At 43.3% G+C, this 12,276-nt stretch overlaps 1 protein-coding gene across 3 annotated transcripts in view; it reads right to left on the reverse strand.

Annotated features, from left to right (window-relative positions):
- Window positions 1-12,276, reverse strand: part of cers5 (ceramide synthase 5) — a 93,781-nt gene that overhangs the window by 24,661 nt on the left and 56,844 nt on the right. For all 3 annotated transcript variants that reach the window (XM_052009500.1, XM_052009502.1, XM_052009501.1), the window contains exons 7-8: window positions 4,476-4,604; window positions 1,140-1,246 (exon numbers count right to left, since the gene is read on the reverse strand). In XM_052009500.1, coding sequence (XP_051865460.1) covers window positions 1,140-1,246; window positions 4,476-4,604 — 236 coding nt within the window. The remainder of the gene's footprint in view (window positions 1-1,139; window positions 1,247-4,475; window positions 4,605-12,276) is intronic.

The raw sequence follows: 12,276 nt of genomic DNA on the forward strand, positions 1-12,276 counted from the left end.
CCAACTGGCCAGCCCCTTATCCTGAGACTGTGACCCTCTGGTTCTGGACTGTCCAGCCAGAGGAAACAGCCCCCGTCATCCACCCCGTTAATCCCCGTAAGACTTTTGATGAGACTTCTTCCAAATTCTCATCCTTCCAAATCCCAGAGGATAATGGAGCAAATCTACCTGGTCCCTCCTCACAGGAGAGACCCTTTCATCCCAAAACATGGAAAACCTTGATACCATGCTCATCAACTTCAATGTCATTAAAGAATTGTAATCCTTGCCACCAGGGACTCCGTTCCATGCAATACTCAACTGCTCAGTGTTGGAGAGAGTGAACAGCAGCCTTGGGTAAACAAAAAAAAATTATGAATCAAAGTGCAAATGTTCTACATGGAGCAGGAGGTGCAAGTTAAAGTTAGACATCTATTTAGAGTGCTGTGGTAGTGATTGACACCTCTGAGATAACATCTGGTTCTGTACCGGGTAACTTTTCATTTCACTTAAGAAAAAACAAATTTGCAAACTGATTGTTACTCTTCCCTCAAGACTGGTATCAGCTTATAGTTACATCTCTGGAGTGAAGGCAGAGGTGTTAGGATTTTGGAGGGGTGGGGTTACAGAACAATTTAGTTGGCATTGATAATGCTAACTACTTTTGTTGGACTGCAGTGGAGACAGTGTGCTTAATGCCTCTTCAGAATACACAAAATAAAGGGAGCAAGAAAATGTTTAAGAATTAGATCTCACTAGAAAGTTTCAAATTTGTCATTAGGAGGGAGACCTTGTGTAGCTAGCAACCCAGTAAATACATCTGAATAACAAAGTTTTCTTACAATCTTTATTACAATTCCCAAAACACATGCTTAAAAAAAAATCCAAGAGCATTTCCCCCCACCACTCAAGTTAAAGTAACTTTTCTATACACAATTTCAGCATTCATTAGAAAACTAGAAAGATAAATATCTTCCCTGCCACCCCCCAAACTTTTGGTTACCCAAAAGGAAAAGAATGCTGTAATTGCAAGAAGTAATGGGACAGCCAAGAACTGACACATCGCCCCATCAGATGTTCACACAGGTCCGTTTCCCTCTTCCCCAGGACCTCAGCCCACAGCCCAAAGCACTAAACCACCCCGCAGAGTTACTACTCACCAGAATGGGTAAATGCCAAGCCTACTGCTGACGAAGACAAAACCAAACATCACAAATAATGAGTCGCAAAGTCTTTGATACTTGGCATAATTGGCTAATTTAGCAGCCTGTAAAGCAAAACAGCAAAAGAGCTCATTAGTATCCTGTGTCACTGAGCTGATGGGGCAAGAGATTAAAGCAAGGCCATCTGAGAAAACAGCGACACAATGGAAAAAGGAAACTAGTCCCTCCATCCCTTGGATGGCGTCATGCTTCGTACACTTGAGATTAACTTGGAACCTTTGAGCAAGGCAGCTCTGCAACAACCCTCTGTATTCTTACTTCAGTCCAGCTTCAACTCAACTTGAAAAGGAGGTCATTTCGCCTCCCCCATTTTTGCATTAAACCAGTGGGTGGACTTGTACTCACAAAGTAGGGGGTTAAAGCAAAGATGAACCCTGCATGTCAAATTAGCAAGTCATGGCCCGACACCAGCCAATCAAAAAAGCAACACATCATTTTGCTGCTGGGATGGTGCTAGGACAATAGGAGAAAAATGAATGCTTTGATACTTTTGAGAGCCTTAATACTCCTCCGCCACAATCGAGACAACCACTAAACAATTCTAGCTGAAAAATTTCCAACAACATTCAGTGCACACCTGCAGGAGTGATCACAAACGCAATTTTCCAAATACCTCCCGACCCTGGGAAAGAAGGGATTGTACAGAATTAATCCTGAAATATTGACAGACGGCATACAAGCTGTCGTTTGATCAGCAAACAAGGGAAAAGCAGTCAGCTCCGCAGTGACAAGGTCAAAGCAGTCCTCTGGCTCTGCCAGGAATTCCAGGCTTCAGGCAATGATTCCAGTGTCTCTGCTGGCTACTCATTCCACGTGTAACCTGGGCATCCTGTCCAACTCAAGCGCCAAACACCAGAGCCCACATCTGCTGTCTGTTACCTCAAACATCTCCCATCCCACAGGCTCTCCAAGACAATCTCATCTCTTCTGCAGCTCCCATCGGGCGGGAGGTACAGAAGCCCAAAGTCCCCACACCACCAGGTTCAGGAACAGCTACTTCCCTTCAACCACTTGGTTCTTGAACCAACCCCTAATCACTACTGTTTAGCAACACTATGACCACTTTGCACTAAAATGAACTTGGTTTTGTTTTTCTAATTGTGTTCTTTCTTGTAGGAATAGTGTATAATTTATGTTTCATTTATATTTTTTCTTGTGAATGCTGCTTATACCATGCTATGTGCCTGTGACGTTGCTGCAACTAAGTTTTTCATTGCACCTGTGCAGACATGCACTTGTGCATATGACGGTAAAGTCAACTTTGACTTTGGCAGCTTCCTCCATGAGATCTGAACAATTTTCAACTCATTCAGAAACTTATTGTCACAGAACAGAAACCACACATTTACTGTCACCAAACAACTTGGCTTCCAGCTATTGGTAACAAAATCAAAAAGGTCTGCGAGCTCTCTCTGGCCCTGCAGCATTCACCGAACCCTACACTCGCGCCCAATCGTCAGACTTTTGTTGACTGCACAATGGCGATCCATACCTCCCCCTCCGCTGTCACATGACCTCAGCCCTTAATTCGTTTCGGTGCCAAGTCCTCTGCCTTCCCCCACTGCCCAACTGAAATCACCTCCCCCCATTTCCCACACACTGCCCACTTTCTCCCACCACTTTGGTCCAAGTTGCAGGTCGGAACTGCCACTCGTGTTCACTTGAGCAACAGGATTTCTTTTGGCAAGTCTGACAGAAATGATTACCTGTGAAATAACCCCAGGCCCTGCTCAATATGCATTAGGCACCTCTGAATGGACCCAAGCCCATAAAGCTGTTCAGTCCAGATCCTGCAGTGCTGGGGTGAGGTACCTTCCCAAGAAATAGCTTGTGTGCAGACACACAAATAACACATGCTCACCCACCTTACTACCCACCCACCAGGTCATATGCGCTCCTCTCCACCCTGACCCAGAAGCATCGTAATCCCAATTTCTGAAGAGTATTTACCGGTAGAAAATGTGTGGCTTTGGGCTTTATAAAAGATCTTGTGGGATTTTGTTAATTTCCATGTATGTTATGAACAGGTAGGGAGAAAACAAAAGTTGCAAACTTTTTACTTAAATCACTTATTCCTGGTATAGATAGAGGATTTCAACCTCATTTCATTAAAATTCTGGAAGAGAAAGCTGAAGACAGTGTCTGTGGTCAGTGAGAGAGTACAAGGTCCTTTGGAAAGGGTTATTGGGAGCTCAAATATCATCACTAGCAATGCCACTTGCTGAATTCCAAGTCTATCAGAATTGATGAGAGCTTAGACTTGAGACAATGTTCTTCTTGAAGGTGGTTGAGAGGAGGTTTAACAAAATGTGTACAGCATCACAATAGATTTAGATAGGGCTGCTAGCTGTTCCCATTAGCAGGTAGTTCAAGGGCAGAGGGCACAGATTTAAAAAGGATAAGCAAAAGATACTCGGGGGGAGGCAAGGAAAATTGGCAGTGATGACGTAGAATACACTGACTGTATGGGTGGTGGAATCAGAGTCATTCAGGGCTTTCAACATTGGACTGGCAGACGAGAGAAAAAAGACTGGTGGGATTGTTTTACTAGCAGTCAGCATAGGTTCAAATGATCTCCTCCTGTTGCATACTGGATGTACAATTCCAAGCCACATCAGAGCCAGAAGGCATGGAGCAAAAGCCCAGCTTACTGAGCAGCTCCTGCCTTGGGCGTGGCAGGGTTGGGCTAGTGACACATAGCGTGGGTTGACATTTTAGGGGGACAAGGGTCATACAAAACTTCAAATAGCAAAGTTGAATTGATCCTGGCAAGTACAAGCCTCAAAAAAATCAAACACTGGGTGGGTGAAACCTTTTAATCAAATTCTGCAAGATAACAAAAAGGCCAAGCTTCGGATTCCCTTCAATTCTGAGGTGTTCATTTAATATTTAAGTAAACACTTTTGTCATCCAGATAAGAGCAGATTGCATGCAGGTGGGGGCCTGGAACGTAGGAGTAGTGTTGCCAAGCAATCTCAGGCCTGTAAACCACAAAAACAAAAAAGGTCAAGTAATTAATAACTGTTATCTGAACTGAGTTATTAGACCAAAGTCTTGGATTCCTGCCCAGATATTTTCTTCCCCCTTCTTATCATGGCTTTCACTTTCTGTGGGGGCTTTCTTTGTAATTCTGTGCTGTGCTGGGGATGACTGCCAACAGCCAATGGGAGGCAAATCCCACTCTCTGATTGGGACCGAGAACCAAGCATCTTCCACCACACGGAGAACTGCAGCAGGCAGCAATATCTGCAGTGAGCAACAAAATATTCTCACCTCTAAAAGGAAATCAGATGCGTCGTGAAGGCACATGACAAGTGTTCCAACCCGCACCATGTTGTTGACGTAAGAAAATGTGATTAATCCAACTGTTGCAAGGTGGTGGAGAAACATAATGAGGAAATCCTGCAAGAGAACAAAATGGCAGGCATCAGTTGGCTATTAACTGCATGGTTGCACATGAACCAACTGTGCAAATAGGAAGGAGCTACTGCTCGTCTGGTTCTACTGTACAGCAGCAGGTCAACACACCATGGAGATATTGGGAATGGGGTGGAAGAAGGAATGTGTGGGACCTCAAATCTTGACTGGGAGAAGCAACACAAGACAATGGAAGGGATTTGACCAGATTCCCACCATAGTAGTTTGCACCAAAATGTATTCCAGGCAAACTACAGGGACTGCAAAGGGTTGAAGAACAACTGGAAGAACCTGTAGGAACAGCATGCAAAATATCTGCTGTGCTCAACATCCAGAAACACTCAACTAAATAAAAGCAACAGTTTAATATAAAAGCAAAAACACTGCAGATGCTGGAAGTCTGAAATCAACAGAAAATGCTTCAGATACTCAGCAAGTTAGGCAACATCTGTGGAGAGAGAAAGAGCACGTTTCAGGATGAAGGTAGGAGAGAGAACAAAAGCAAAGGCAGGACGATAAAGTGACAATAAAAAGGACGATGATGCAAGGTGAAAGAGGGGGTGGTAATCAGGTGCTGCCTGGGGTGGTGGTGGAGGCAGGTACGTTGGTCAAGTTCAAGAGATTGTTAGATAAGCATATAGAGGAATTTAAAAATAGGGGGATATGTGGGAGGAAGGGGTTAGATAGTCTTAGGCGAGGTTTAAAGGTCGGCACAACATGCCTTCTATGGTAATAGGAAACATGCCTATCAGTGCAGAATAATTATTTAAAACTACCAGGATATTGTAGAATGAATGCTAGAAACCTGCAAAGACATGCCACACACTTTGACTACCTGCAACTGTTTACGAAATTCTATGACTTCTAATGCAAGATCACCACCTAATTAACCTCTCACATTAATATAGTCAGCTAAATATTTTTTGACCAAACCTCCTGGCTTTTGACCCCAAGCAAAAGAAAGCAAAATTTAAAAAAAACAGCTCCCCAAACACTCAATAAGCAGAAGCAATCTCAGGAGGTTAGTTAGCATCTGCACAGCCAGATGGGCTGCATGTCCCTCCTTCTGTGCCAAATCACTTGACCAGCCAATCAACACAGGCAAAGCAACGCTCAGTCTCTCTCTCCACAGATTCCAAGTGTTTCCAGAAGTTGTTGGTTCTCTCGATTGAGTGTGCAACTGTTGCAGACTCAGAAGGGGGGAGAAAAAAATCTAGTTCATTTTCAGCTTTTAAATTGTTACTCATCGAATCGGAGGATTATATAAACTTTAGAAGATCAGAAAGATGGATGAATTTCTGATTGCAAAATATAATTTTCATCTGGATTTAATTTTTTTTTAATAATAGGATTGGAATTTAAAAGTTTATATAACCTTTAGATTTGATGTGTGACAATGGCAGTGCACTGTCCAAAATAAGATGTCAGAAAATTTAGTCAATCTTCCAATATATAAAAAAAATCTGGTTAAGACATTGATTTACTCCAGAAACAAAAAAATGTGAACGTTATTTGAGGAACTAGATCCCGCTGGCCACAGGAATTTCATCACGTAAACGATTTCATTCAAGGAGGAGAGGAGGGGGTTGCAATGAGAAATCTCTTGGCTTACAATTAAAGCATCAGGTACAAGACAACTAAATTTTACTTCCATACACTTGGACTTGAGTCAAATTAGTCAGAGCCCCTGAAAATGTCTCATACTTTATTGGAGCAAGGAATTTTTACCCAAAATGTTACAGCTGTACAAGATGTTGGCGAGACCACATTTGGAGTACTGCGTACAGTTCTTGTCACCCTGCTACAGGAAGAATGTCATCAAACTGGAGAGCACGCAAAAAAATTTACGAGGATGTTACTGGGACTGGAGGGCTTGGGTTATAAAGGAGAGACTGGATAGACTGAGACTGTTTTCCCTGGAGTGGAGGAAGCAGAGGGGTGACCTTATAAAAAGGATAAAATCATGAGGCGTACAGATAAGGTGAATAGCCAAAGTCTTTTCCCCAGGGTAGGGGAGTCCAAAACATAGGTATAAAGTGAGAGGGGAAAGATTTAAAATGGACCCGAAGGTCAAGTATATGCCAGAGGGAGTCGTAGAGGCAGGTACAATTACAATGTTTAAAAGAAATTTGGACAGGTACGTGGATAGGAAAGGTTTAGAAGGATACGGGCCAAATGTGAGTAAATGGGACTAGCTCAGATAGGCAACTTGGTCAGCACAGACGAGTTGGGCCAAAGGGCCTGTTTCCATGCTGATAAAATAAGTCAGGCAGTTTAAAAGTATCACCTGAAGCATGGGTTAATACTTCTGGCAATGAAGCAGACAGGACCATCAGACTGCTCTGATGCATCTGTGGAGACCAGCGTAAGTGGCCCTCTTCGCGACCTGCTGTTTTGGAAGGACAAGCTATGATAACAATGATGACGACGATGACAATTCACAATGTGGGACTGTGTAGAGTGTCTGTGCTCAAAAGAACAAAGAAAGAGAAGCAGGAGGCCATTTGGCCCCTTGTGTCAGCTCCACCATTCCATTAGATCATGACTGATCTTGTACCTCAGTGCCACATTCCCGTGCTAACCCCATATCCCATGCTTCCCTCAAAAAAATGTTTATGTTCATGTGTGCACGACAGAGCAAGCAAGCGAGGCCTGCCAACGCTGCCTGGGAGATATTCCAGAGCCCGAGCATCTATTTGACACCTCCCACTGAACCTGAACCATTTCTTGGGCAGTCACAGTCATAAGCACAGTAACAGTATGCTGACTAATGCAGGCCACTGCTACGAAAGAGCATGCCTTCCCTTGCTCTGCAATTTCAGAAAGAAATGAATGTGCTGCAAGTCTAAAGTTCAAGGAGTTGAGATGGCAGTTTGAATCCCAGGCACTCCAGCTTCTAAATAGATAGCACAGGGGAAACAAACTTTTTGCAGTGAATGAGATCCATGTGATTAGAATTAAAGAGGAAGCTAATTAAACAGAAAGCTAAAGGGGCAAAGGAAACAAAGTGCTGGACCAGCTCTCAGCACAGAGGTCAGTGCAAACAGCCGTGCCTACAAGCAGCACACAGACAGCAATGCTGAAACCTAGTGGTGATAGAGAACACAGAGCAAGTCAAGAGGGAGCCATTTAGAACTGCAGATGAATGAATCATCAGCACAAAATGGCTGCAGCCTAGACAAATGGTGCATAACAGGGACAACATGGAAGCAGCAGCAAGCAGAGCACAACAGCAACTGGAGTCTTTTCTACAATAAGAACAGTTTATTAGATACAAGGTGAAGATAGGCGTTTGCCAGCAGTTTCCAATAGAAAAAGTGACCCCACACACACACACAAAGTCAAGACTTGTCAAGTTTAGGTCTTTATAAAGAGCCACCAAATTGAAACAAGTAGTTTACTGCTCTCTACTGGGTCACCACCGTCACACCATTGACCAGCACGTCCCACAAACACACAGGATTAGCAGCAGTCAGCTTGCACATTTTGAAAGCCATGTGTAACATTCCTAAAGCAAAATTAATGAAAATGTAAATTCTGCACAGGTTGGCATTTATCATCAAGATGGAGTTTTATTGGAATGAAAGATTTTTAAATAAAAAAATGCCAAACAGGCCTCAGTTTTCTTTCCAGTTAAAATTTAAGCCCTGTCAGTGAAGTTCTCTTCCCCACCTCCACCCCCCCCCCCCCCCCAAATGTACACAAGCAATTTGTCCAAAAGCTCTCATTTTTGTCTCAAAGCCAAAACATTTGCCTCTCTGGCATTCTATCCATTTTGCACCTTTCCTAGCCTGCTCTTGATCTGAAAGTGTTAAAGCCAGGAAGGAGGAGAATGAAGAGATAGGAGTCTGTTCAGGGAGTTTGGAGAAAGTAAGTAGAAAAAAATACAATAGTTCTTCTTCCCGTCAGTAAGTACCAAGCATCCACCCAACATAGCAAATAGCAGCACTGGTAAGATGGGAACTTGGACACAGTGAAAGTTTATGGCACAGGGTGTTGTTGAGTCCAGCTGTTGCACTACCGTGTGTCATTAGAGGATCACCTCCACTACTTCAACAGATGCTGGTAGGAATTCATCTGATCCCATGACCAACGTGAGGCAGTGTGCTGCACCCACAACTACAGACACAATAAGCTGCCAATTTGAATCCTAAAGGAGTCCAGGCCAGATAACACTTTCAAGAGTTGGGGAGGAAGGAAAGGGGACAGAAATTGAAGGCTATCAGTATGGGAGAAGTGCATTAGCACATCACTAGCAGGCTTATTTCTTAACCATTTTCATAAAATTCAAAAAAGGGAATATAAAAAAGGCCAAAGAGTAACGTTTAAAATCTAACCAGCTTTTGGTTGCGTAACTATATTTAAATTTACCCAGGGTATCATTTCAAGTCTACACATCACAAAAATTAAAAACATTCAACAACAGCATCAGTAAAATTGGCATTTTTGACCATAGTCAAGTTTGGATCCAAGTTCTTAGCTTTTGGTAAGAACTGGCAGTAACTGAATTGAATGTTAAAATGTCACAATCATACTTTTCTTTTTCCAAAAAAAAAGGGACAGAGTTGGAATTAAACTCACAGCCAGAGACATTATGCTCGTGACCATTTCTGAGCAGAGATCATTCAGTTTGCAAACACGTGGTCTTTAATTTAAAAGCCAAGGTAATTAATTTATCAAATATTGCATTCATATGACAGGCAGCTGAGTGGTCACAAGACTCTATCCAAAGATGCTAGATTTTCACTTTAAAACATTAAGAGAAGCCATTTTAAACTGCTAACCACTTCAGTTTAGATTAAAACCCACCCACAATGGAGTGCAATCTGTGCCAGTCCATTGCAGAGGAAAAGGGGTAGATTCATGCCCTTTCCTGTTGTGCAAGGAAGGTTGCCCATTGAAGTTTCACAGCTTTTATTTGTCACTTTGATTCTTACCCACTGCCCCCAACCACCTCCTACAGCCCCCTCCCCCTACTGAAAGCAGAAACCTCCCCCTTCGTGCAACTAAAATGCAACACCTTCCCACTTCTAGACATTATCAACTCCACTTTTCAAATCCACTCCCCATCTCTTCAGTATCCCTTTGCCCAGGATCTTCCAAAGAATTAACTGTTGCTCCCATTTTAATGTCATCTCCAAATGTCACCACTCACTTGAGTACCCTATCAAAATTATTGATATACACACTGAACAGAAATGGCCCCAGAATTGCAGCTGTGGGACATGGTGACCTGCTTGCAAATAGTCTTAAAAAATTTGTTGGTCTTCCTCTTTTTAAAAAAAAAACAGGTTTGCAATTCTCCCAGTTATTCATATTCCTTGTCTTCTACAGTAGTCTCCCAAGTGGAGACTTGTAAAAAGGTTTTCCTAAAGTTCAAGGATACCAGATTGACTGCACGCTTGTTAGTTCCTTATAGGATTCATGAGGCAGGAACAGGCCGTCTGGCCCAACCATTCCATGCTGGCATTCATGCTCCACTCAAGCCATCTTTCCTCAGCTAATTCCACCAGCACAAACCTCTGTTCCCCTCTCCCTCATCTGCTTTTGCAGTCTCCCCTCAATTACATCCATGCCATTCACTTCAACCATTCCTTATGGGAATGAGTTCCACATTCTCACTACTTTCTGGATAGAGAAGGTTTTTCCAAATTTCCCATTGGTGGCCATCTTTTAACAATCAACTTTCTTCCCCGTAGGGAAGACAGTCTGCATCCACTCCATCAAAATCCTTCATAAAACCTCTATCAGGTCAATTCCGTGAAGTCCATCAAGTGGCAATTAGACGGAAGGAGCAAACCTGGGTCCAATCTGGTCTGAGACTGACTGAATGGATCAACTCACCAATAGATTAGGAAGCTCGTTGGCACCTTTTACCGAGGAAAGGAATTTCAATGATTTAACAGAATTGAATTTAGTGTATTATTCACAGTACTTATCCACTTCCCTTCTGAGAGAATTCCAACACTGTTCCCTTCCCAGAGAATTAGTTTAGTGAATATTGCAGCCTGCCAACTAAATTCAGAAACAAATATCATCAAGCACTTCTTACAGCCATGAGTTACATAACCATGATAATGTTTTTATTCCAAACTGCAACTGGGCAGACAAAAAGACTCAACGAGGCTTTTAAAATATCCTTGAGAAAAAGTGAAATATGCCCACTGACTCCTGGGGATCTCTGGCCCATGACCACTTAATGTGGAAGAGGAACATTCAGGATGGTGTGGAGAACAGAGCCTATGTGGGCAAATGGAATTAGTGTAGATGGGCTGAAAGGTTGGCATAGATATGGTGGGACGAAGGGCCCGTTTCTCCGCTGTATGACTCCATGTCAAGGTGGAACGAAATTAAATTTAAATGGTGAAAGATTGCAGCACGCTGTTGTGCAGAGGGAGTTGGCAGTGCATGTGCCTGAATCACAAAAGGTTGGTTTGCAGATGCAACAGGTTATCAAGGCAGCAAATGGAATGTTGGCCTTCATTGCTGGAGGGATTGAATTTAAGAGCAGGGAGGTTGTGCTGCAACTGTACAGGGTACTGGTGAGGCTGCACCTGGAGTACTGCGTGCAGTTCTGGTCTCCTTACTTGAGGAAGGATATACTGGCTTTGGAGATGGTGCAGAGGAGGTTCACCAGGTTGATTCTGGATATGAGGGGGTTAGCCTATGAGGAGAGATTGAGTCACCTGGGACTATACTCAATGGAATTCAGAAGAATGAGAGGGGATCTTATAGACACATAAAATTATCAAAAGGGATAGCTAAGAGAGAGGCAGGAAGGTTGTTTCCACTGGTAGGTGAGACTAGAACTAGGGGAAATAGCCTCAAGATTCAGGGGAGTAGATTTAGGATGGAGATGAGGAGGAACTGCTTTTCCCAGAGAGTCATGAATTTGTGGAATTCTCTGCCCAGGGAAGCTGCCTCATTAAATATATCTAAGACACAGTTAGATAGATTTTTGCATAGTAGGGGAATTAAAGGTTTATGGGGAAAAGGCAGGTAGGTGGATCTGAGTCCACGGCCAGATCAGCCATGGTCTTATTGAATGGCAGAGCAGGCTCGACGGGCCAGATGGCCTCCTCCTGCTCCTATTTCTTATGCAAGGTAGAACAAGCACATCACCTCACAAACTATTTGTTTGCCCTGTCAGGCACCACCTGCCCCATCTCAGTCATACAGCACAGAAATAAGCCCTTCGGCCCAACTGGCCTAAGATTCCCATCTAAGGTAGTCCCATTTGCCAGTGTTTGGCCCATATCCCTCTAAACTTTTCCCATCCATGTACCTGTCCAAGTGTCTTCTAAATGTTGTTAATGTACCTGCCTCACCCACTTCCTCTGGCAGCTCATTCCATATACGGACCACCCTCTGGGTGAAAAAGTTGCCCCTCAGGTTCCTATTAATCTTTCCCCTCTCACCTTAGACCTATGCCTTCTAGTCCTGGATTCCCCAACCCCAGGAAAAAGATTATGTGCATTCACCCTATCTATGCCCTACATGATTTTATACACCTCTATAAAGGTCACCCCTCATTCTCCTACGCTGCAATGAATAAAGTCCCATCCCATCTGTGGAAAAGTCTGTTTCTTACATTGGCCTCATCTGCTACCTCAGAACCCACATACGTAACTGGACAGGAAACAAATCATCCTCTATG

The sequence above is a fragment of the Pristis pectinata genome, chromosome X (genome assembly GCF_009764475.1).
Source record: "Pristis pectinata isolate sPriPec2 chromosome X, sPriPec2.1.pri, whole genome shotgun sequence".
NCBI lineage: Eukaryota > Metazoa > Chordata > Chondrichthyes > Rhinopristiformes > Pristidae > Pristis > Pristis pectinata.